General features: G+C 46.8%; 1 protein-coding gene across 5 annotated transcripts in view; it reads left to right on the forward strand.

The window, feature by feature from the left end:
- Positions 1-1922: 1922 nt before the first annotated feature.
- CSNK2A2 (casein kinase 2 alpha 2) overlaps positions 1923-24136 on the forward strand; it is a 42834-nt gene continuing 20620 nt past the window's right edge. For 2 of the 5 annotated variants that reach the window (XR_005222180.2, XM_037877378.2), the window contains exons 1-4: positions 1924-2088; positions 3039-3150; positions 16624-16725; positions 17765-17815. Coding sequence is in view for 4 of the 5 variants with exons in the window: in XM_037877378.2 (XP_037733306.1) it covers positions 1985-2088; positions 3039-3150; positions 16624-16725; positions 17765-17815 (369 nt within the window). In the remaining variant the exon portion in view is untranslated. Of the gene's footprint in view, positions 2089-3038; positions 3151-16623; positions 16726-17764; positions 17816-24136 lie in introns of all 5 variants that reach the window. The other 3 variants (XM_043526284.1, XM_037877379.2, XM_043526285.1) reach the window with 3 other exon arrangements.

The raw sequence follows: 24136 nt of genomic DNA on the forward strand, positions 1-24136 counted from the left end.
CAAAGGAGACCAGGGCAGGCTAGGTTTAAAATGGTTCCCTTTATTCTGAGGTCCGCTGTGTCTTTTAGCCACCACTGCACGTTGGGGATGGTGTGAGTGGTGCCATGGTGTTTAGCTTGAAATGGTGGTGGGGTACGCAGGAGGTGATCGTGTAGAAGCAGCAGTAAGGTTGGATGGAGATGGAGAAGTAGGTGATGGAGGGTGTGTGATGGAGACTTTGGGGGGACTGAACAACTAGGAAGGAGATCTTAGGCTCTGAGATGTGGGGTGGGACCTGGTTGGATGGGGAGTTGCAGGGCTCTGGGACCTTTGGCTTGTAGGGGGTTCTAGGACATGTTGGATTTCAGGGTTATGGAGCTGGAATGGAGTGGAGGCTCAGTAAGGCTCAGGGTCTGTGGCAATAGAATAGGGAATTAAAGGATTAGGGGGATTAGGAAGAGAGGTGAGGGGTTATAGGCCTTTAGTGGGGAATTATAAAACAGTGAAGATTGTGGATTATAGGGCTCTATGGATAGCGGGGTGTGGGAGATTTATAGGGTTTTGGGGTAAAAGGGATTATACCACTTGGGTTTGGAGAAGGGTTACAGGTCTCTAGGAGTAGGAGGGAGGTTGGGGGTCAAAGGGATTATAGGGCTTTAGGGATAGGTGGGAAGACCGGGGGTCGTGGGGATTTAGGGGCTCCAGAGGGCATGGTTGTAGGGCTTTAGGCATAGGTGGGGGTCATGGGGCAGGGTTAGAGGGCTCCAGGGGTGGGTGGGAGTTATGGGGTTGGGTCATGGGGCTCTAGGGGTGGGTGAGGCTCGTGGGGCGGTGTCGGAGGGCTCTGGCGGTGGGCGGGGTCAGAGGTCTCTGGGGTGGGTTGGGGTCGTGGGGTGGGGTCGGAGGGCTCTGGAAGTGGGCGGGGTTGGAGGGCTCTGGAAGTGGGCGGGGTCAGAGTACTCTGGGGTGGGTGGGGGTCGTGCGGCGGGGTCGGAAGGCTCTGGAAGGGGGCGGGGTCGGAGTCAGAGGGCTCTGGAAGTGGGCGGAGTCAGAGGGCTCTGGGGTGGGGGGGGTCGTGGGGCGGGGTCGGAGGGCTCTGGAAGTGGGCGGGGTCAGAGGGCTCTGGAAGTGGGCGGGGTCGGAGGGCTCTGGAAGTGGGCGGGGTCGGAGGGCTCTGACGGTGGGCGGGGTCGGAAGGCTCTGGAAGGGGGCGGGGTCGGAGTCAGAGGGCTCTGGCGGTGGGCGGGGTCGGAGGGCTCTTGGGTGGGTGGGGGTCGTGGGGCGGGGTCGGAGGGCTCTGGAAGTGGGCGGGGTCAGAGTACTCTGGGGTGGGGGGGTCGTGGGGCGGGGTCGGAGGGCTCTGGAAGTGGGCGGGGTCGGAAGGCTCTGGAAGGGGGCGGGGTCGGAGTCAGAGGGCTCTGGCGGTGGGCGGGGTCGGAGGGCTCTGGGGTGGGTGGGGGTCGTGGGGCGGGGTCAGAGGGCTCTGGCGGCGGGCGGGGTCGGAAGGCTCTGGAAGGGGGCGGGGTCGGAGTCAGAGGGCTCTGGCGGCGGGCGGGGTCGGAGGGCTCTTGGGGTAGCTGGGGCTCACGGCCGCAACAGAGCGCGAGCGGCTGCGCGGAGTCCCCCCGGCCGCAGGGGTCGCTGTGCCCCGCCCGCCCAGCCGGTCTCCGCCGCAGACTCTCTTGCTGGCTGGGCCGCGGCCGCCGGATCAGCCCCTTTTCCGGGTTCGCTGCGCTGCGCTCGGGGCCGGCTCAGGCTGCCGCCGCCGCCGCTGGGGATCGGGCCTCGGGCAGAGACCGCGCGGGACCCGGAGCCCGGCCCGCCAGCCCCGCCCCCCCCCCCGCCGGGCCGGGACCGGCCCCCCCGCCCCGCTCCCCCCCCCCGGGCCGGCCTGGCTCTGCTGCCCCCCGCCGCCGCCCTCCTGCGCTCCGTGCCCCGCCTCGGCAGCCCCGCCGGCCCCCTCCGCCGCCGCCTCCTGCAGCCGCCCCCGCCGCTCGCCCCCGCCATGCCCGGCCCGGCCGCCGGCAGCAGGGCCCGGGTCTACGCCGAGGTGAACAGCCTGAGGAGCCGCGAGTACTGGGACTACGAGGCGCACGTCCCGAGCTGGGGGTAAAGCGGCCCCCGCCCCGAGCCGGGCTGGGGGGGGGCTGGGCTGAGGCGCAGGGGACTGGAGGGAGGGGGCTGGGCCGCAGCAGGGGGGCTGGGCCGCTGGGGACCGGGAGGGTGCAGTGGCGGGATTGGGCTGAGACGCCGCGGTGGGGCCTGGGGTGAGGTGGTGGCTGGGGCTCTGGGAGCTGGTGAGTGGGCGGGGGGGGCGCAGGCTGGAGATCCTCCCCCCAACTCAGGGCCCTCCCCCCAGTCCTGTCTTAGGGAGACCCCGCTGCTGCCACCCACACTCCGAAGCGGGGGCAAGGGGGAGCCCGATATGCGGAGCCTTCACCCCTCTGCCAGACACAGGGCCGGGGGGTGGATGGGAACTGCCCCCCACCCCATGACTAGATCTTCAGGTGGGTGGTGGAGTCTGGTCCCGAGTGCGCCCCAAGGATCTGCATTAGGGGAGTTGGTACTGCCCCTCATGGCACGGGGAACCTGCCCGCGAAGCCCACCCCAGAAACAACCTTGCAGTAGCCTCGGTGAGAGCAGATGCCCAGGGGTGGGTGGAGATCTCCGAGCTGCCAGGGTCTCTCTTCCTTCCTGAGAAGGATATTAAACGCTGGGGAGAGAGCAGGCTCAATGGGGGAGGGGGGGTGTCACAGTGCCCCCTCCCCTCTTCTCTGTGGGGCTGTGTGACAGAGAGGAGATGGTTGTGGGCACCTGTCCTGCAAACTGACCTATTTGATTAAAGGTTTTTCTCAACCTAGAGAGGGCCTAGAGAGACTAGTTTGAGGATGGGTTTGCAGAATGTAGCTGTTTCAAGCCTGCCCCCTCACCAGGAATCAGATCACTTAATGCACAGAGCTGTCTCCAAGTGCTTTGGATGCAAAGGGCTAATCGGGCAGGGAGGAAGGAGAATTCCAGCCCAGTAGCCTGTCAGTTATTTTCCTTTTCGCTGTCCACAGTAATCAGGACGATTACCAACTGGTTCGGAAACTCGGCAGGGGAAAATACAGCGAAGTCTTTGAGGCCATAAACATTACCAACAACGAGAGAGTGGTTGTGAAAATCCTCAAGGTGAGTGTCCAGTTGATGATCATTAGTCTTTTTTGAGCTGGAAAAGTGTAGGGAAGGGGACATCTTGCTAGGGTTTTCGGGGGGCATGGAGAGGTGTCTCATAAACCTGGGTTTCAGCCCTGCCCCCTCTGATGTTGGGGTGCTGGATTACATCTCTGGAAACACATTTTCAACTTGTGTCCTGTAGTGATGTTTTAATCTTTCTCCCCTCCCACCCTGGGTAGTAGGAGTCATGGGGTGCTTGTCAGATTGAGACTGTGAGCTCTTTGGGACAGGAATGCTGTGCGTCCTGATGTTTGAATGAGACTGATGTGCTGTCTGCACTTGGTAAATAATATCTGGCAATGTTTGTCTAAAATGGCATGTGAACTGTCCTGTCAACAGTAATGTGAAGCCTTGAGGGGGAATCCTTCCATTAACCTTTAAATGATTGGCATTTAACTGTGACAGAGCCAGGCTGTATAGATTTCTGGGAAAGCAAACTAAGTCTTGGACTTGGTACTCTAGAAAGTATATCGGATGGCAAATTCCTGGATAAAGTATATTGGATGGCAAATTCCTGGATCTTTAACATTAGTAGTAAACATAATTGAAAATCAAGGCAAAGGAGGAAACTTGTTTACCATCACTCACTGCATGGTATGTTCTGATCTGGTAACATCCCCATGATAGTGGCACGTTAAAGACACAACTACAGAGGTAGCTATTAAAATCCTAATGGTTTGGGACAGCCAAGTGCTCCATAGTGGCATGTGGGGAGTGCAGTTTCTGATATCTGCGAGCACTGGAAGCAGCATGCTCAGCCTGTGAAAGGACCAATAACTGCATTATTTAGCAGCAGACCATTCAGCTGATTAAGGAAGGATATTAAAGGGGAGAGAAATAAGAGATTGATGAATTAACAGAATGCTTTGGCTTTGCAGTGGTTGGCAGCTGCAGTCCTTGTCCACCATCATTTTCTTGCTTTCCCTCCTAATGTACAGAAGCCCGCTTCCAACACTAGAAATGCTGAGAACTCCGACATGCATCAATCCTCAGTGCTACAATTGGGGTAGGCTGGCTGTACTTAAGGAGTGGCCCCTCAGCCGCTGTGGCTAGTAGCTAACTGCCATGCAGGCATGGCTCTTTTTGGCAGAGCAGCATATATCTGTCAGCCTGCGAATTGGCTACTAGGTCTGACAGAGTTTGCTCCAACAAAATCCCCTTGGTAGCCCAGGCTGCTCTGATTGCGTGGCTGGCCAGCTGGCATTGGCTCTGCTCCTTTCCTTTCTCCTTCAGGACCAGGTGGTCTGCTCATCCAGGGTCTCTGATTTCTTAATTGGGGTTCAGAATTAAGGTGGCAGTGATCTGAATCTTCAGTGAGCGTCTCCACACCAAACAGTTGGCTAGTTGGACGGTATATTCATATGTAGAAGTGAGGCTTGCATGTTGTAGCTGAATTTTTTTGGTTTACTGTTCAGGCCTGTCCCTCCTTTGAATGCTGCTGCCATGATCCATGCATTTGTTTGTCACTCTAAGGGCACAAAAGTCAGCATTTAAAGAGAGAATATTAAAAGGTAGCCAGAGTATAATTGTCATATGGAGAGATGTCTCTAGACTAAGCACAGGAAACCATATGCTTCTGTTTACCACCAGTCTGGCAAATCCACCCTACGGCTTTGGTGGTGGACCTTCAGATGGCTGATCCAGTGCCAGGAGAACACATGTATCACCATATGCAAATGGGTGCCAGTGAGCCACTGCTGCGAGGAAAGGGTCTTCTGAAATCTTCCTGTCTCTCTTCCTCCCCCTTCCTGCCCAAAGGGCCTGCAGTGGGATGATATCTTCTTCCTGTTGTAGACTGGATCCATGTCCATTTTGGGAGCCTGTCAGCATCACTTGTGAGTCAGTTGGAGAGAGTCATTTGAGCAAGGCAAGGCGTTCCCTCTCCCCAGGGTCTGAGTGTGCTGCTCCAGCAATGCACCTAGTGTCTGCTGGGCCTGGAAGTGAGATTGAACTGTCAGTGTGTTGTGCTGCCCTTAGGCCTCAGGCTGACATTGTTCACTTCCGTGTGTAAACAGCATTCCTGGAGTCACATTGTGAAAGCAGGAAATACAGGAAGATAAAGATGAGCTTTCTTCAAAGTGGAAACTGGATTAGTAAAAGGCAACTTTCAGATTGCCACCTTGTGTGTGGTGCAAAATCATAGCACATGTAGATAATACGTCACAATCTGATCTACATGGATTACTTAGTTTCCTGTCACTACGTCTGTAACAATTAAGCCTATTTGTGTATTCTTGAGTTTTAGTAAATAGGATGCCTCTTTCTGGCCCTCAGAATTCAGCCTCTCGTCTGTGAAAGGAAAAATTAAATTTAACACGTGCGTGTGGCTTAAAAAAATCACTTGCTGGTGGATAAACCTATTTAGCATCTTAATTTTTTTGTCACATTTCCTGCAGTGCAGAGCTGTTTGTATGTATTGCTGCACCCTCTAATGGGGTGCTCTCCTAGTCCTCGTTCAGTGTGCAGCTTGACACAGTGCTTCATGAACTAGACAAAAAGAACCGGAGGACTTGGGGCACCTTAGAGACTAACCCATTTATTTGAGCATAAGCTTTCGTGGGCTACAGCTCACTTCATCGGATGCTGTAGTTCACGAAAGCATATGCTCAAATAAATGGGTTAGTCTCTAAGGTGCCACAAGTCCTCCTGTTCTTTTTGCGAATGCAGACTAGCACGGCTGCTACTCTGAAACCTGTTAACTAGACAGGTGTTCAATATTTTTACCGTCACTGTTCAATACAGCCCCATGTCTTATCTGCTGCATGCCACACTGCACTGATGTGTTCTTTATAGGCTTTTCTGTGGCTCTTACCACCGTAATGGCTGAGTTCCTGACCTCACCCCTGTGATATCAGGAAGTTTTATCGTGGTTTCTCAGATGCAAAACTGAGCTACAGAGGGGGTGGGGTGGGGAGAGAGAGAGAGACTTGTCAGAAGTCGCACAGAAAGTCTGTGAAAGAAGCAAGAATACAGCCTAGATTTCCTAAGTCCCAGTCCTCTGCCTTAACCATTCTTCTCCCATAGCCTCTTGCCTCATTTGGTACATGCCAAATAGCTTTTACAGTGAATGAGGGCAGGATGCTGCAGGCTCCAACTTCATTTCAGGACACACCATACAACTGTGGTGAATAAGGCAGGATGCTCTGGACCATATCCTATTTCACTACAAAACCTTGCGTCATGCGCTGTGAGCATGTCATTAGATATTGTCATAGTGCATCTGCACAAGACTGTGCTGGCAACCTTAACTTTGTCACTTCCTGACTTTTGAGTGCTTCACTTGCCAACCTTAATGCTCTTTTAATGTAACGTTTTTGTATGAAACGTCCCAAGCGTGTGTGTGTTTTATTTTAAGCAAACGAAGAAAGCAAGTTCCTCCAGATCCCACTGTAGCGCGACAACAATTAAATGCTCTGTGGTGCACCATATGTACAGTCAGTGAGTCGGAAACCCTTGCCTTGTGCCATGTGCGCTTTTAGAGATCACTTCCACAGCAATCAGCTGTTAAAAGTGAGGTCCACTTGTTTGGCCTTTGCACTCTTCCAGTGGTGCAAAGAATCTGTAAGGCCACCCGAAGCAGGCACCACCTATGAACCAGGCTACTGAGGGTTTTCCTAGTATGGAGTATTTTTTGGGTGATGTACCTACCTCTCTGCCAGCTTAGGGTGTGTAAGGCATGCCCTTCAGTGTAGGGGAGTATGGTCAGGGTGCTGCTGTGCTCCGGTGATTTCCATCTGGTGTAACTGCCTCTTGGGGGGGGGGGGGGGGGGGAGGCGGCATTAGCAATTGAAGTTAGAACAGCCTCGGGGATGCTCTAATTTTATGGGAAGGGCCAAGCCAATCTGAGGATCGAGAGACATGCAAAGATGGCACATGGCCACTGTTGCCTCCCACTCAGGTCCTATCCCAAGAACAGCTCAGCCGGACCAAGGATTGAGCCCTGAAATTCTGCTGCACAGCCAAAGGAATACCAGGGCATCATCTATTTGGTGCCAGTTCCCGTTATGTAATGTGCATACATATTCTCAATGGAATATCAGAGTTATCTAACATAATCCAGTGCAGATGTCCAAAGTCTGATTTGATTTTTTTTTTAAACATCATAACTCAAACCCAGTCAAACTGGATTTTCACTGGACCAGGGAAAGGACCATCTACAATTTACGTGCTGTACACCTGCCAAATTTCAAGTTTTCCATCACCTTCTGCTGAGTTAGAATCATAGAATCATAGAATATCAGGGTTGGAAGGGACCCCAGAAGGTCATCTAGTCCAACCCCCTGCTCAAAGCAGGACCAAGTCCCAGTTAAATCATCCCAGCCAGGGCTTTGTCAAGCCTGACCTTAAAAACCTGTAAGGAAGGAGATTCTACCACCTCCCTAGGTAACGCATTCCAGTGTTTCACCACCCTCTTAGTGAAAAAGTTTTTCCTAATATCCAATCTAAACCTCCCCCATTGCAACTTGAGACCATTACTCCTCGTTCTGTCATCTGCTACCATTGAGAACAGTCTAGAGCCATCCTCTTTGGAACCCCCTTTCAGGTAGTTGAAAGCAGCTATCAAATCCCCCCTCATTCTTCTCTTCTGCAGACTAAACAATCCCAGCTCCCTCAGCCTCTCCTCATAAGTCATGTGCTCTAGACCCCTAATCATTTTTGTTGCCCTTCGCTGGACTCTTTCCAATTTATCCACATCCTTCTTGTAGTGTGGGGCCCAAAACTGGACACAGTACTCCAGATGAGGCCTCACCAGTGTCGAATAGAGGGGAACGATCACGTCCCTCGATCTGCTCGCTATGCCCCTACTTATACATCCCAAAATGCCATTGGCCTTCTTGGCAACAAGGGCACACTGCTGACTCATATCCAGCTTCTCGTCCACTGTCACCCCTAGGTCCTTTTCCGCAGAACTGCTGCCTAGCCATTCGGTCCCTAGTCTGTAGCGGTGCATTGGGTTCTTCCGTCCTAAGTGCAGGACCCTGCACTTATCCTTATTGAACCTCATCAGATTTCTTTTGGCCCAATCCTCCAATTTGTCTAGGTCCTTCTGTATCCTATCCCTCCCCTCCAGCGTATCTACCACTCCTCCCAGTTTAGTATCATCCGCAAATTTGCTGAGAGTGCAATCCACACCATCCTCCAGATCATTTATGAAGATATTGAACAAAACCGGCCCCAGGACCGACCCCTGGGGCACTCCACTTGACACCGGCTGCCAACTAGACATGGAGCCATTGATCACTACCCGTTGAGCCCGACAATCTAGCCAGCTTTCTACCCACCTTATAGTGCATTCATCCAGCCCATACTTCCTTAACTTGCTGACAAGAATGCTGTGGGAGACCGTGTCAAAAGCTTTGCTAAAGTCAAGAAACAATACATCCACTGCTTTCCCTTCATCCACAGAACCAGTAATCTCATCATAAAAGGCGATTAGATTAGTCAGGCATGACCTTCCCTTGGTGAATCCATGCTGACTGTTCCTGATCACTTTCCTCTCCTCTAAGTGCTTCAGGATTGATTCTTTGAGGACCTGCTCCATGATTTTTCCAGGGACTGAGGTGAGGCTGACTGGCCTGTAGTTCCCATAGTTGCTAAAGCTATTTTAAAAAAAACCCCGAAACTTGGCTGCAGTCATTTTTTCTTAATGGGGGACGGGGACGGGACACTTTTTTCAATCCCTCTGTGCCTGAAAATGGCTCATCTGTTTTGCCTAAAACCTCAGGGAGCCCGCCCTCCCCTTTTCTGAAGGTAAGAACAAGCATAGCAAATTGCAGGCCCAAAGTTAAAAATTTGAGAAAGTTACAAATGAGTGAAAGAAGATGGGAATAGTTGGGACCATTCTAGTTAAAGTTGCCAGTGCACACCTTCTATAGTGTCACTTCCTTGTTGATTTTCACAGCCTATGAGTTTGAGTTCTCTCTTGTGCCTGTTGTCTCTAATACTGGTGTCTGCCCAAGGCAGTGACTGTGTGTGTGTATCTATCTATACATCTATCTATCCATCTATCTGTAGGATTTTTCCCACTTCTGTTCTCTCTAGATTTGTATATTTTGTTCAGTGCGCTGTGTGTTTTCAGACACATAAGGGAGAAGATTCTTCCCCTGAGGCATTTACAGTCTGAATCGGCAGCACGCGCATGAAGGCTAGGGAAGGGCTGCAATAAAAAGCGGAGAAATTGAATGATGAAGTGTAAGGGCTTGACTTTCTAGTGAGAATGGAATTGTTCTCTTGCTCGTTTTGGTGCTTTCAACCCTGGAGCTGCTGCATTAGCTCCTACGCCTAATTGCAGTGTGACAGTTTGGTCCGTTCCCCCCCATCAGAGTTACTGGGGGGGAGGGGCCTATCCAAAGCTACTTTTAAGCAGCGGTTTTGATGAGCGGGCACTACAGACTACTGTACAGTATTCTATTTTATCATCCTTTTTGGTTGTCATATCCTCTCAGTAGGATGAAAACCTCCTTATCTGTCTTGTTTTGTTAGATTCTCTGAGAACCACTGTATGATTTTCTTTGAAGGCTAGAGTCTTTATAAGCCTTTTTGAAGAAACTAACTTTAAGACACTTAAATGACTTTCGTATTGGTGTGAAGAAGAGAGCCTGGAGTAGGATCAGATGTGTCACTGGTTCCTCATGGCTGCAGCTTTTGACTCAGTCACCATCTCCATCCTAAAAACTGAACTTGTACCAAAGCATATTCCTGGTAGTTCTGTGCCTTCCCCTCTACTCTTTCAATTGTGCTGTGCAGAAGTGCCTCGTTTCTCTTGGCCCAAAGCGTCTGCCTGTTGCATATTCCACAACACTCGTTTAAACACATCACTGATGTTCAGCAAAAACACCCAGAGAAACCATGAAATACACAGGCGGTGGAGCAATCTATGCTGTTAGCCTTGTGCGGTTTAAAGCTTATTCTGTTGCCAGAGTCCCATTTTTGAATGGCGTTGTGACTGATTAAAATTGTGTACTTGATTTAAAGTGGTAATACAAAGATGTCACTCAGTTGCACCAAACAGCTACTGATTTATCATACAACATGGTCATTTCGTTAGTAAAGAACTAGGAGAGAGTTCATAGCCGGGTGTTGGCAAAGTGGGCGTGTAATCAGTCTGTTCACGCTGGCATTGGACAGAACCTTGGTAAATAAGTTCTGTTAGGCTGGTCCAGGAAGGAGGATCCAGGTTTGGGTCCTGAATATCTCAAGTGCAGCAGTCTTGAAGTGTCCCGGATGGAGCCCTGTCCATCCATCCTTCAGCTGAAAGGATGAATGCTACCGGTATGCAACTTTAGAGGGTGGGAGAAGAGAATTATGAAGGCAAAAACAATTTAGCATTTTCAGATGCTTTTTTTCTCCTCTTTGCTGTTCTTGGGAGTTTTCTTTTAAACTTTTTTGTAAAGGACATTTTGCAAGACAGTGAAGGCACAAATTGTTAAAACAAATGTTCATTTTCACAACTGCTTTAAATCTGTATTACTTAGTTTTCCAGCTAACATTTGCTAGTGACAAAATAAATTCAGCTGTCCTGAAGCCATTTTCCCTGTTGAGCAATCAATGTTGTGCTTAGTAGGTTGGTTATAATAACCCCCTTGGTAACAATTGTTAGCTATAAACAGACCTTTAGTACAATCTACTTATTAAACATTGTCATATGGATGCTAGGCAAGTTCTTCTGAGGCTGGACTCTGCACACCAAGATTTGCTTACTGATTCATTGGAATCATTACGGCATGTGCCGATAGGATTTGGTGAACAAAAGAATATTCCGTTTTTTTTTTAAAGGTTGAAAATATTAGTTTGCCTGATTAACGTTGTCACTTCCCGCCTTGAGTGATGAAAGTTGCATGTGCAATCTCAAATCTGTTATAATAAGGCTTTAATTGCATGCCCAGGATAATTCTCCTAAACAGTATTCTCTACAGTTCTAGTTACACAGACTGCAGCTTATGTATTTTTCATTCTCACGTATGTACACTGTCTTTGTCATAATCTGGCTTCCTATATGTAACCTTGTCTCTAAGGTATGTTTGTTAAATGTGGTCAGCAGACATGCACTGCACGTTTTGTTTTCGGTCCTCAATACCTCTCTGTAGATGCAGTTTGGGAGAGGAGGCACCTACCTACAAAAGTGAGGCCTTATTTGCACTAGAAGGTTGTGCTGCTTTAACTATATTGATGTCATTAAAGTAGTACAAATGCAGCACCCGGCAGGGACGCACTTACATTAGTATAAAGATGCTTTACACTGGTAATAGGTATTCCTGTACAAGAGGAAGAATAACTATCGCGATCTAAGGCACCTTTATACTGGTGTAAGTAGGGCTTTTACCAGTATAGCTATTTCAGTTAAAAAAATAGAAAGGGGGGGTGGGAATCACATCTCTACCTAGAATAGTTATACTATGAAACTTGGAAGTGTCGCCCTGCCTTAGCTGTTAAGTGAGGTGCCCTGCATATACAAGGAAACGTCCGGTATTATGTCCAGTTTGTGTACTCTTCAGCTAAAGGGCTGAGATGGGCTTTGTTTGGCATTCTGAGGCTAGTACCATGGCAGTCAGAGGGCAGATAGTTAAGGTTGTAGGAGAAAACTGTATGATGTCTATGAGAGCGTGACCATAATGCATGTGTGCAAGGGCGTTGAGGGAAAGTTACACGTGACCTTCAGGCTGGCTGCTCCTGACCCTCGAACATTAACTGTGCCACCCTTCTATTCCCCTGATGCAGTACGTAGTGGAACTTCCTAGAGCATCCTTTTTATAAAGGAGAAATGATAGACAAAAATGCCATAACCCTGACAGTTTGGCTAAATACTGGCAGAATGGCCCTGGGCCAATCATTTGGTAAGGTATCAAGCAGAGAGCCCTCTCCCATCTAACTTTAAATAATGCTAGGCAGGGCAGGCTTACATTAGTATAGTATACCCCAGCTATGGCATTGCCAAGGAGTACGAGAGCAGGGTTTACCTCCCGTGCTCCTTAACAGGTCAGCTGCTGTAGAAGCTCCTGGCTGTCAGGAGGGTTGGAGGGGGGGAGAGACCTGCTCAGGTTTGCAGGGCTCTGCAGAGCCCTTGCCTCTGTCCCCGCACACCTTGTAAAGTGCATGGCTGAGTTAGCTGTGTGTATTGTTTGGCCTTAGCTACATGCTTCATGAGCATAGCAGTAAAAATACACTGCATGTGCATTGCAGGCAGTTTTGAAAGGGCCCTAACTCAGTCAAGTTGAAACCAGTTATTGCTAGAGCTATCCAGACAATTTCTTTTTAAGGACAACGATAACCCTGTCAGACTTCAACGTCTACCTGCTGGCATTTCAGCTACAAAGATTTTAGTCACTCTCTTTGATCGGAAAAGAGGCCAAACAGTTTTTTGCTCACATTTTGAAAAGAAGAAAAACCACTTTCAGCCAGAGACCAAGCCTGGAGATTTTCATGACAAAAGGCAAAATGCTGGGACATGTATGAGTAATTGAAAAGTGGGTTAGAATAGAAACCTTTCTTCATGATTAACTGGAGCGGTCATTGCTGCTGTCATGAAGAACTAAAACGTTCAGGGTGGAGGAAGCACAGTACCTCTGCCTACGCTGGTGCTAAGGGCCTTGGAGTTAGTACAGTGGAAGGGGAAAGTGGGTTTTACTCCTCCCCCCTGTTAGACTAGGGCGTGAAATACAGACGTTAACTGTCTGACATCACCTTGAGAGAGAGACAGGGAGGGTGAGGTAATATCTTCTTTTGGCCCAATTTCTGTGGGTGAGAGACGAGCTTTTGAGCCGAAGGAGAGCTCTGTGTAGCTTGAAAGCTCGTCTCTCTCCCCAACAGAAGTTGGTCCGCTGAAAGATATTACCTCACCCATTTTGTCTCTCTAATATCCTGGAACCAACACCACTACGACAGCACTTCAAATGGCATCATTTTTGTCCTTCTGACAAGTTAAGGATGCCTCTTCAGCTTCCTGGCTGGGCCTAGATATTGCAGCGTGTGTGACAGAGCAGCTCACGCAGAGTTCTGAGACTTCGTTGGTGGCCAGGTTTAATGGGCTTGTGCTGAAGATGGAGTGGCAACCTAGTTAGTTCTTTCAGTTACTAGCAACACCGGGTGTGCATCCAGTAACTGTATTTATCTATGTGCCTTTAATTCCATCTTGGCCTTTTGGTGATAATCAAACCACGGGAACAAAGCTAGAAGGTTTACATGTCCATTCTTATATGGACAGAATTATAGTTCCATAGTGAAACCTCTCCCTGGTGGCTTAAAAAACAACCAACCCTCCCTCACTGATTACAGTGCTGGGTCCATAACACACACAGGCAACTGCTCCCTTCCCCTGCTGCCGCAGACATTCCAGTTCTGTCATTGCTACCTGTGTGACGCTTGCCTTCCATTGTCCTCTCTCCATTGGACACTGGAGAGTGGTGACGGGCCACGGCCCTGATTGACTCTTGTAACTGATGGGCATGATGCAACCGTATAAAATTGCATTATATCTTGTGCTGCAATTCATGTGTTATGGGAGCCTCAGTAACTGGTATCTGTGAGGCTTTGCTTAATTGTTTCCATAGTAAACCCATGTTTTCAGTAGTTTGTATCTTTTCTGCAGCTTTCCCCTTTGAGTTGGAAAATTTCTAACCTTGGTGTCTGTTGGAAGATGACCTGTTTTGGAAAGTTTGAGTTAAAATGGTTCAGCCGTGTTTGACAGCATATGAGAGAGGAGATACTTGCTCCGTAATGTAAATAAATGCAGTTGTAATGCTTTCGGAACAGCTCTAAAGCTAAAATGGTTGGAGAGTGAAAACAAAACATAATCTGGTAGAGAAATAGCCCTTATTGAGGGATAGTGGCTTTGGAGAATTCTGGTGAAAACGGGGTTTGTTTTGATTTGACCAACTTGAGACCTGACTCTTTCTCTGTGTACATGCAGTAAAGATAGGATGATATTTTAACTCTTTGAAGGTGGGATATGCAGCATGCCTGTATCTAAAACTTAATTGCATACTGCAAAATTTACTGTAGGTTCACAGTGAACTAAAGGGCTACGCAGAAGCCCTTGCCTCGTTCACTGCGCATCTTGCAAAGCTGGCCAGATCCTCCCTAAGGTGTTCAGGCCACAGTGTTCTGGCTGTGTGACTATTTGGCTAGTTACTGTATGGAATTTTATCTTTCCAAAAGCCTAAAATGACTTAATTTGAGAGAGAGTTTGAGATCATGACTAACTGTATAGTAGTGTGTATTCACAAGGGGGTAGAGTTAAGGTGATATTAACTTTCTTCTCCTAATTTGTGGGTGCTTAACCGTCCCACTTTAATGTTTTCTTAATGTAGATTTTAAATATAACCTATTTAATGGGAGTCTGTTAACTGAAACTTCAGTTTTTTCCTTTGGCTTTCTTGCTTTTTGAGCAGTCTGTTTACTGAGAGTTCGTTGGTTTGTGTTTGATATGCTCTTAATTATAGGCAGGATCTGATGCGGGGGGTTAGTGTTCATACCTGCGAGTAAGGGGTTTTTGTGACTTTTGTTTTTAAATTGAAAGCTCTGAGAGACTTTAAAAGCCTCTCAGGGATCTTTAACTTTCAGTGCTTCAGGAGGTAGCCAAAATGAAAAAGGAATGTTTTTCAATTCAATGTTACAATGGAGAGTCTCTAAAGTTTCTCATTCTACAAACCATTTTTTGGGGGGAGGGGACAGAGCAGTATGTGAGTAGGAGAGAGTGCTTTTCATGAACTTAAATCCCTTCTTAGTACCTCACTGTGGTTCTCCATGGCTCCGTCTGCAGATCACTCGTGGCCCATGAACCATTGTTCATAGCCATTGTCTTAAAATCTTACTTGCTGCGCTGCTTTTTCCTCCAAGCAGGTGCAGGAATAGGGAGTCAACAACATTAACTCCCCTTATGCTGAGTTATGTAAATTGTTTAGCCTAACTAAAAGAAGGCTGAGGGGAGATATGATTGCTCTCTATAAATATATCAGAGGGATAAATACCGGAGAGGGAGAGGAATTATTTAAGCTGAGTACTAATGTGGACACAAGAACAAATGGATATAAACTGGTCATCGGGAAGTTTAGACTTGAAATTAGACGAAGGTTTCTAACCATCAGAGGAGTGAAGTTTTGGAATAGCCTTCCAAGGGAAGCAGTGGGGGCGAAAGACCTGTCTGGCTTTAAGATTAAACTCGATAAGTTTATGGAAGAGATGGTATGATGGGATAACATGATTTTGGTAATTAATTGATCTTTAAATATTCATGGTAAATAGGCCCAATGGCCTGTGATGGGATGTTAGATGGGGTGGGATCTGAGTTACTACAGAGAATTCTTTCCTGGGTATCTGGCTGTTGAATCTTGGCCATATGCTCAGGGTTTAGCTGATCGCCATATTTGGGGTCGGGAAGGAATTTTCCTCCAGGGCAGATTGGAAGAGGCCCTGGAGGTTTTTCCCCTTCCTCTGTAGCATGGGGCACAGGTCACTTGCTGGAGGATTCTCTGTTCCTTGAAGTCTTTAAACCACGATTTGAGGACTTCATAGGTGAGAGGTTTTTTGCAGGAGTGGGTGGGTGAGATTCTGTGGCCTGCGTTGTGCAGGAGGTCGGACTAGATGATCATAATGGTCCCTTCTGACCTTAGTATCTATGAATCTTTATATGGAATGGGCAGCTGATCAGTCTGGTTGGGGAAAAAAACGTTTTATTTGATAAGAACCCTCCTTCATAAAGTTTACTCCCAAAAAGAGGTTTTTGGAGTGTGTATGTTTGAAGACAAGTTTACGACAGTTTAAAAAAAATTGTAAGGATATTTTGAAGTGTGTATAAAAGCAATAACCTGTCGCCAGGTGCAGTTTTACTGCGTGTTCGCACTCCCTGGGGTAGTTGAAGGATTACATGGTGTGTAATTATACACTTAAATGTCTAAACGGCTTCATCAATGTTGATATCTGGAATTTCAGCGAATTAACCAACTGAAGGATGACTCGAGGTAAGTTACTTCCCGAAGAAATAAGAACTGCACAGCTGTAGAACTAAAAAAACCACGTGTTAAACCAGTAAACACAGGCTGTGGTACAGCGTCCGCCGTATTTATCATGTGATAATAAACGGCAATAATGCATAACAGCTAACTCTTACCTTTTCCGTGTTGGGTGGTTTTCAAGTGCTTTTAGACTTGGTGATGACCACAGTACTTGTGGCTGGTTTTGTCTGTAAAGTGCTCTGCCATTGCATGTAACGGAAAAGTAACCCATCCTGACAACAGAGAATTGGCTGTTTGAGGTGCCTGTCTGCCCTGTGTCAGCCCTTTCTGAAAACTGCTGCCTTCTTGCAGCTAGGAGTGTTCTCACTTGCCCTCCGCCAAGAGGAGGGAAGTAGTTCAGTCCACTGTAAATCACTGGATGAGAACTGGTGGTATCTTCTGAAAGGGTCTCACTTCTAATCACTTTTGTGTATTTAAGCCAGTGAAGAAAAAGAAGATAAAACGAGAGGTTAAGATCCTGGAGAATCTGCGAGGTGGCACCAACATCATTAAGCTGATTGACACTGTCAAGGATCCAGTGGTAGGTATCAGTATGTCCTGAGGTATCTTGTGTGCTGGGCTTGTCTTGAGCTGTAGTCTGTAGGGTAATTGATGGAAATACATGTTTCAAGTGCAAAACTCCTGTTTGTTGCTGGTTGTCTTGTTATCTTAGCCTTCATCTTGCTTTTTACATCTTCCCTCACTGAAGAGCAGTGTTGGGTTTTTAGGTTCTTTTGAGAATACTTTGATTTGGGTGACCTGGTAATCTTCCCTGTACGCCAAAATCCTTGATTCCCTTTCTGTATCTAATGATGCCTCTTGAATTGATTGGTGGGGGGGAAAGCTTGGTGACTCGAACATGCCTCTCTCTCACTCTCTCTCATGTGCCATCTCTGCGTCATGGCCACTTGTGGCTTAAACAATGGTAAGATTTGTCCAGGTGAATTGATAGCAGATGCTCATCCTTCCACTTGGTTACATATTGTTGTCTTCCTACCTAACAGCTTACTGCTTATTTCCTCTTCCTTCCTTCCTTCCTAAATAATATTTCTCTTGTTTGGTCTGGTTTGTTGTTTAGATGCTACGTTTGCCCCTTTCCCAGAACGAATTCTTTGTTGGTTGGGGGATGACAAGGGAAGGGGTTGTTGGGCGGGGTCACATGACCTTCTAGTTTATTGACAACTACAAGAGAAAATGATTAGCAAGTTCTAAGTATTAGCAAGAGAATGATGCAATTTCACTTATCAGCTCAGCTGTGAGGAGAGACATTTCACATTGCTGTGCACTAACATCTTGTGCTATCTGTGATCAACAAGCTGGAGGGGGGAAAGCGTGGTGGGAAATGCCTAGCTGATGCTTGCTGTCTGAGTAATAAGCATGGTTTGTTCCAGTGCACTTTGGTGGCAGAGCGGGGATTGTGTTCTTACCCTGTTGTGTGGGGCATAACAGTGGGCAGAAGCTTGGGGAAGGAAAGTAAATGCAAGTGTTTTTTGTCAGTCGGAAATTCTGGGGCTCAGAAAGGGCAGAAGGTACTGCTCTTGCAGGAAGATGGCTAAACCATTCATCTTTCTCTCTTGCAGTCAAAGACCCCAGCTTTGGTGTTTGAGTACATCAATAATACAGATTTTAAGGTGAGTCTGTCTTTGACCTAAAGTGGGGGAGGTGGAAGGTGTCATGGTCCTCTAAATTTGCCATGCACCAGGTTTACTGGAGACCCTTTGAAAAGCCTAGTTGCTGTTGACAACAGTGGGGAGATAATGGATTTGGTCTATACACTACCTTCCCTCGTAACTTCAGCCAACACAGATCAAGTACGGCTCTGAGAAATAAAACTCGAAACTGCTCAGCTGTCCCTCCTTGTGACTTTGAGGTGTGAGTTCCAAGGATACAGGAAAATGGGAGCGTTTACTGCATTTCCTAGTTACCCTCTCTCAACATAGCAACTGCTGCTGTGCTGTATTTTAAATCTAAGTTAATCCCTCTGCTATCATACTCTATTTATGGCAGGGCTGTTGATGGAGATGGTGGCATTGATTTGCATAGAAATCCTGCAGAGCTGGTGTGTAGAGTCGTGACTTAAGGTCTGAGAGTGTGTTCTCACTTGGAAAGATCATAGCCAAGGTCTGACATGACTGTCTTGGAGGAGATGTAAAGCTATTCTCCAGACTGCTGTATATTCTCTGCCTTTGTGTTAGGTGGGGAACTGAGTGGAATATTTCTCTCTCCTCTGGTGAACCTCTCTGAGTTGGTCCATCAGTGAGCATATTTGCTACTGTAACAGTTTCTGACTGGGGAGAATGAGCTAATCTGCAAAAGAGTTGTGTAGTTAGTAACTTTCTGAAGTAGGTGTGGTTATCCCTCCTTGCTCCAGGTGCATTTGTATCATAAGTTATTAACTCTGCGAGATGGCCTTTTAATGAGTCATTTATAATTAATTCTAACAGCCATCAGTTAGCACCCCACTGTCTCTGAGAGCCGTTTTCTTACTCCATATGTAGGAAAATACTGTACTGCGATGTCGAATAAGGTGACTGAGTGTGGGAACTGTTCGTAGAGGCGTGCTTCTTAGGATTTAGGCCTCAAGTACTCAAGAAATGTACAAGGAATGTCACTGGGCTGTTGCCAGTACAACTTGCTCTTACAGAGAGGAGCAGAACTTGGTCCTTCACTCCCAGGTCAGCAAGGGACAGATTTTTAAAGGTATTTAGGTGCCTAAAGATACAGATAGGCACCTAATGAGCTCCCATTTAAATCAATGGGAGTTAAGCACCTAGGTGCCTCTATGTATCTTTAGGTGCTTCGAAACCTTTGGTCCCAAGGTTATTACATTGCATCCCTTTTGCTCTCTAGTGAATTTCTCTGGACTCCAGGATGGTCCCAAAAGAGCTCAAATTCAAGGCCTTTCAGAGGTGGAGTTGCTAGAATACGGGGGAAAGGAGGAGAAGAACTAAAAAGAAGAAACCCGCTGAGTTCAGAGCTTAGAGAACAAGCGTGCCCTGTGTTCCACACATAGCATTGCAAACTTATGGTTTACCAAGAAGGTTATTAACCTTTTCCCTCAAGAGGGGACTGCTAGCAACTTTGGCCTCAGTCACTGAAAACATGCCGAAAGGAATAGGGAAGCAGTATGTTGGCCATGTGAAAGACCTGCAAGTTCTCTAAGCCTTGTGGTTCAAGATTGCATGCCTGGCTTCCATCACGTGGGAGTCAGTGTAGTAGTGAGTGGTGTGCTACTGTGATGTCATGTAGTTAATCTGGCTGCAGCATTCTGGACATTATTTACGCTACGTAGGGATTTAGCAGGGAGACCAGAATATAGTAACGTGCAAGAGAATCTGTCCTGCGAGTGTTTGAGGGGAAGTGAGCATTGCCCCATTAAAGTGTTATGCAGCAACCTTTCTGGGCTAATTAAAATGACCTTGATTTGTCTGGGTTTAATTTGAATCAGCTGGATTATGCAAACAGTGTGTACTGTTCTGAACTATGGGATTCTGTACACACCAAGCATGCTGCCTCTAGGCATTTGGCCCCAAGGACATAGCCATTTTGGTTGATGGCTGGAAATCTTTTGAAGTACTTATTACGCTTTATTTACACTTTTTAACAAACAGCATGAGATAAAGCCAAGTCCTAGGGAAGCAAATCCAGTTGTTTTTAACAAGGATCCCTTCTTGCTATCCCAAAAAGCCACAAGTGCCTAATAATCTCTCTACACAAAAATCCAAAGCAGGGCATATTTCCAAGTCAGTGATTTGATTCTCAGTTCCCCAGCTGGTGTAGCATCAGGGGAGATATTAGATATAACTCAAGACTACCATCCCTGATGGGTGTTTGATAATACTTAGTCCTTCCTTGAATGCAGGGGACTGGACTAGAAGACTTCTTGAGGACCCTTCCAGTCCTATGATGCTGTATTCTATGAAAACCTACCCAGTTCTTACCAGATAATGCTGTCTCCTAAATACTGTTCTAAACATAAAGATATCTGGGTATAATGGTCAGTGGATACAGTAGCAGGGGAGTTAAATGGTCTCTCCTGATGGTTTGGTATGGATTCTGTGTCACATTCCTAGCAAACTGTCATTCCCACCAAGAACAGGAATAGTTGTTTGTTTTGTTTTCCCCAGTGATCGCAAGCTAAGTTGTGCACTGTTATCCATGTTGTTCGTATCTGAACAGGACATCAGAAGTTGGATTGCTGAGTTGTGGCCTTTGCATCAGAAGAAATTAAATTGTTTTAAAATGAATCATTAAAAAGTAAATATAAAAAGCCTGAGCCTTGAGGATCATCAAGACACAAATATGAGTCCAAGTTTTAAAGATTCTTTACTCTCTGACTTCTGCTGATTGATATGAGACAGAACTGGAAAACTTTGCTTGAAACTGAAAATATGAAAATCCTGTCTACACCATGAGACATTCAGCCTGGCTAGGAAAGAGTAGTATATTTGTAGCCTAAACCTCAGTTGCCTTGTTTAGGACCTACATTTTTTGAGTTTGCAGGTTCATGTATTTACATGCACAGATGACTGAGTGCCTATCTAGCCAATGCATGTGCAAAAATACACAAGAGGATCTCTCCTTTTAAAATAAAGCCCCAAAGTCTGTCTGTCTCTGTACTAAGACAGGAGCGAGGTGCTTGGAAGGTTGAGTGAAAACAGGTCCAAGAATCCTCATGTCAGTTCTCACCGGCTCTCCTTGAACCTTATTAATAAGATGTTAATTAATATTAATAAGAGACTGAAACTGGAAGCTTTCCTTCTTGTTTCAGTTTTTCCTTCTTTCTTTCAATGGTCCATGTTTCTAATTCGAGTGATAGGGAATTGTCCTCTTGCTCATTTCGGTGGCATTGGTCCATATGCTAAATGCTTGAACTTGTGATTGCTATAATAACTTGTACACCCAATGGCAGTGTGACAACTGTGTGTGTGTGTGTGTGTCAGAAAAAATTGTCAGAGCATGAGCGAAGGGTTCTCAAGCTGGTTCCAAGTGACTGTTTTGACCATGATGGGCCACTGCCAAATACTTTACAGTATTACATTTTTATCTTTCTCTCGCTCTCATTTGTAATACCCTCTTTGAAGCTAGAAAATGTCCGTATTGATCTTCTTTTCTGGCAAATGCTTTCCCTCGTGCTTTCAGTGAGATTACATTTTTGCTTAATGTTAATTGCTTGTTACTCTACTTGGTTAATGTCACTTTCTTTGGAGCACAAGCGTTGCTAGTGGTATCTGCATAACCCTGAGAATAGTGCCGCTTGGACTCCCTCAGCTGCCTCATGGTCTGTCTTTGCAAGAGAGGAGCCTAAAACATTGTAGGTCCTACCGAAACTAAAGCTACTGGAGTTCCCAGATTTAGTGACTCAAACTTTAGAATCAAAGGAATTTAAATATTTTGAAACGATAATATTTGGATTCTGTGGTGATAGGCGGCCCTAGAAATACCTTAAGTAGATGAATACCTTACCTTTTAAATTGGTCAAATTATAATGTTAAACTGCTTAATTGTATACCTGTGGGCTTGATGAGCCAGAGTTTGAAAAATCATACTTAAAATTATTTTCTCACGTGAAACGGAATGTCTCTACTTAATGAGTGGCCAATATTTCTCTTAAATTCTGTTTATACTCATGGTTATCTTTGAGATCACAAGCTACCCACAAATGATTGCCTTTAAATGGTGACTTCAGACCAAATGAAAGTCAGGCAAATGGGTATTAGGTAGAGGCACAAAGTGCCCATTGTCTTTCCGTTTCCAGTTGGAAGTTAAAACAGCTGACACGCCTCTATGGTCCCAAGCTCCTCCCTTCTCCCCCAATAACCTTCAAATGATGCATATTTGTATAGTACCAGAAATGTGTGGTACTTTATAGGTCTGCAAGATAGTGGCTCCTGCCTCAAAGAGAAAGATGGAGTCTCTTTCGAGCAGCCCTGCACAGGTTGTGCTATCTTATTTTTAGTAGATCCCACTATGAAAGGCAGGAGTAGAGTTTACAGGCTGTTTAGAAGAGGTGTTTGAGAAGAAGAAATGGCAGAGGTGCACGGCAGATCAGGAAGGGAGATCTAGGCTGTATGGGGCAGAGTCGAAGAAAGTGAAGGAGCTCTATCCAGATAACTTTTGGAGCAATTGGGATTACATCTCTACCCAGGATGAAGATGACCAGAGAATATGAAGATGGGTTAGCTGGTCTCTCCTCTTTCTCGGTGTATGGGGTGATGCAGGCAGGCTGCTAGGACTCCTGTGTCCTGGGATTCTCTTTAGTTCTATTTTTCACCTCTTGAGTGACAGCTTCCCTGCACCTTCCAGCCCGAACTTATGCATATTGAGGATAAATATAGTTTCCCACTACATTTGCAACGCATACATGGGATATAAAGGCATGAAATAAAACTGTTTCTTAGCTTAGCTATAAACACCAGCAGCCAACAGGCAAATGTTTTTCAAGTGATCCCACTGGAATGCTTTACACCTCCAAGCAGCGCCCCTTAAATGCAGTACTATGTTGAAAAGTCCTAAAAAGTACAGCGCCTTATTCCAGAAATCCGTGCCCCCTGCGTAGGCAGGCAGATTAGCTCGCTGTAGTGAGAAAAAGTGTTCACTGATTAACTCCTCTTAGCCCTGCAGGGACCAACTCGGCTCAGAGAGGGAGGGGGAGCTGGTTCCCTCTTGGGCGTCAACAGAATTGTTCAAGGACAATCAATTCAATCTGTACAAACCCACTGAAAGCCCTCGAGGGCTGTACAGGTGCCACTGAAGGCCTGATGGGCTCGCGGAGCCTTTGTTGCTGGTGCCGATGTGCGAGAAGGAAAGAGACCAGTTTGACTGGCAGAGCAGAGCCCACGTTCAGTTTGAAGGGCTGGCAGTTAACAGAGCAGATGTTAACAGAAAGCACCGAGATACAGAGCCTCACAGTGATGTTTGTGTCACTCTTCAGACTAAAACCACACTGAGAACAGAGCATGAGAAGGAGACTCTGGAGAGAGAACTTGGTGAGAAAGGGACCTGCCAGTGCTCTGTAAATAGTTTAAATAAAGAGAGCCTGGAACCCTGCTGGGAGGATGTTCATTTTATTTCTCTCTCCGTGGACCCAGATTTCCCAAACCTGTATTCTTATTGGTGCACCATGCTGTGGAGACCTTGGCTCTGGCTTTAAAAGGCCCTGTGCTTAGCAGGTTAAAAGGGTGGTAGAAACAATCAGTGGGCGTAAAATGGTACAAGGCAGCCTGAGAGAGGAAGGTTCAGGAAGAGAGTTTTAAAATACCCCATTCCACCCTTGTGCCAAGGAGTCCATTGAGCAGTAGCGTGAGCTCCTCCAGCAACTCCTCTGACTTTCTCTTGTTAAAACGTAGGGAACTGTTCTGTATTTCATATTCCGTTTGCACAAGGAAGGGTGTTGAAAGAGGCTGTTGGGCAACAAACTTCAGCTGAAAAGGCAGCCTAGCTTCAGGGGAACGGTATGGGGAGAGGGCTGGGAGGGACAATAGTTAGAATACCTTCGTCAGGCTAAGAGGGGGAAAGAGTTTATCATCTCTTTCCTACTGTCTTCTCTCTCCTCTTGGGAGAAGGCAGCCCGAAGTGGGACTAAGGAGTGAGAGCACTTGGGTCTATCCCCTGATCTGACATAGACTCCCTGTGCTGCTTTGGCAAGTTGCTTAGCCCCAAATGTCATTTAGGTACCTTGCTCCCATTGAAACCAATGGGAGTTAGTTACCTAGGTATTTTTGAGGATCTGGACCTTAGTCTCTCATTTTCAATCTGTAAAATGGGAAGAATAATCTGTCCCAGCTTTCTGAAATCTGCAGATGAAAGGTGGTATGTTAGTGAAGACGATTATGGTCTGTCTTTCGTGGAAAGGTTAATTTCATAATCCCCCCCACCCCCCCAATTTTTCAAAATGGCTTGTTTGAAAACTAAATAAATTTTCAGATGAAAGAGCTGTGCTCCACTAGCAA

The sequence above is a fragment of the Chelonia mydas genome, chromosome 12 (assembly GCF_015237465.2).
Source record: "Chelonia mydas isolate rCheMyd1 chromosome 12, rCheMyd1.pri.v2, whole genome shotgun sequence".
NCBI lineage: Eukaryota > Metazoa > Chordata > Testudines > Cheloniidae > Chelonia > Chelonia mydas.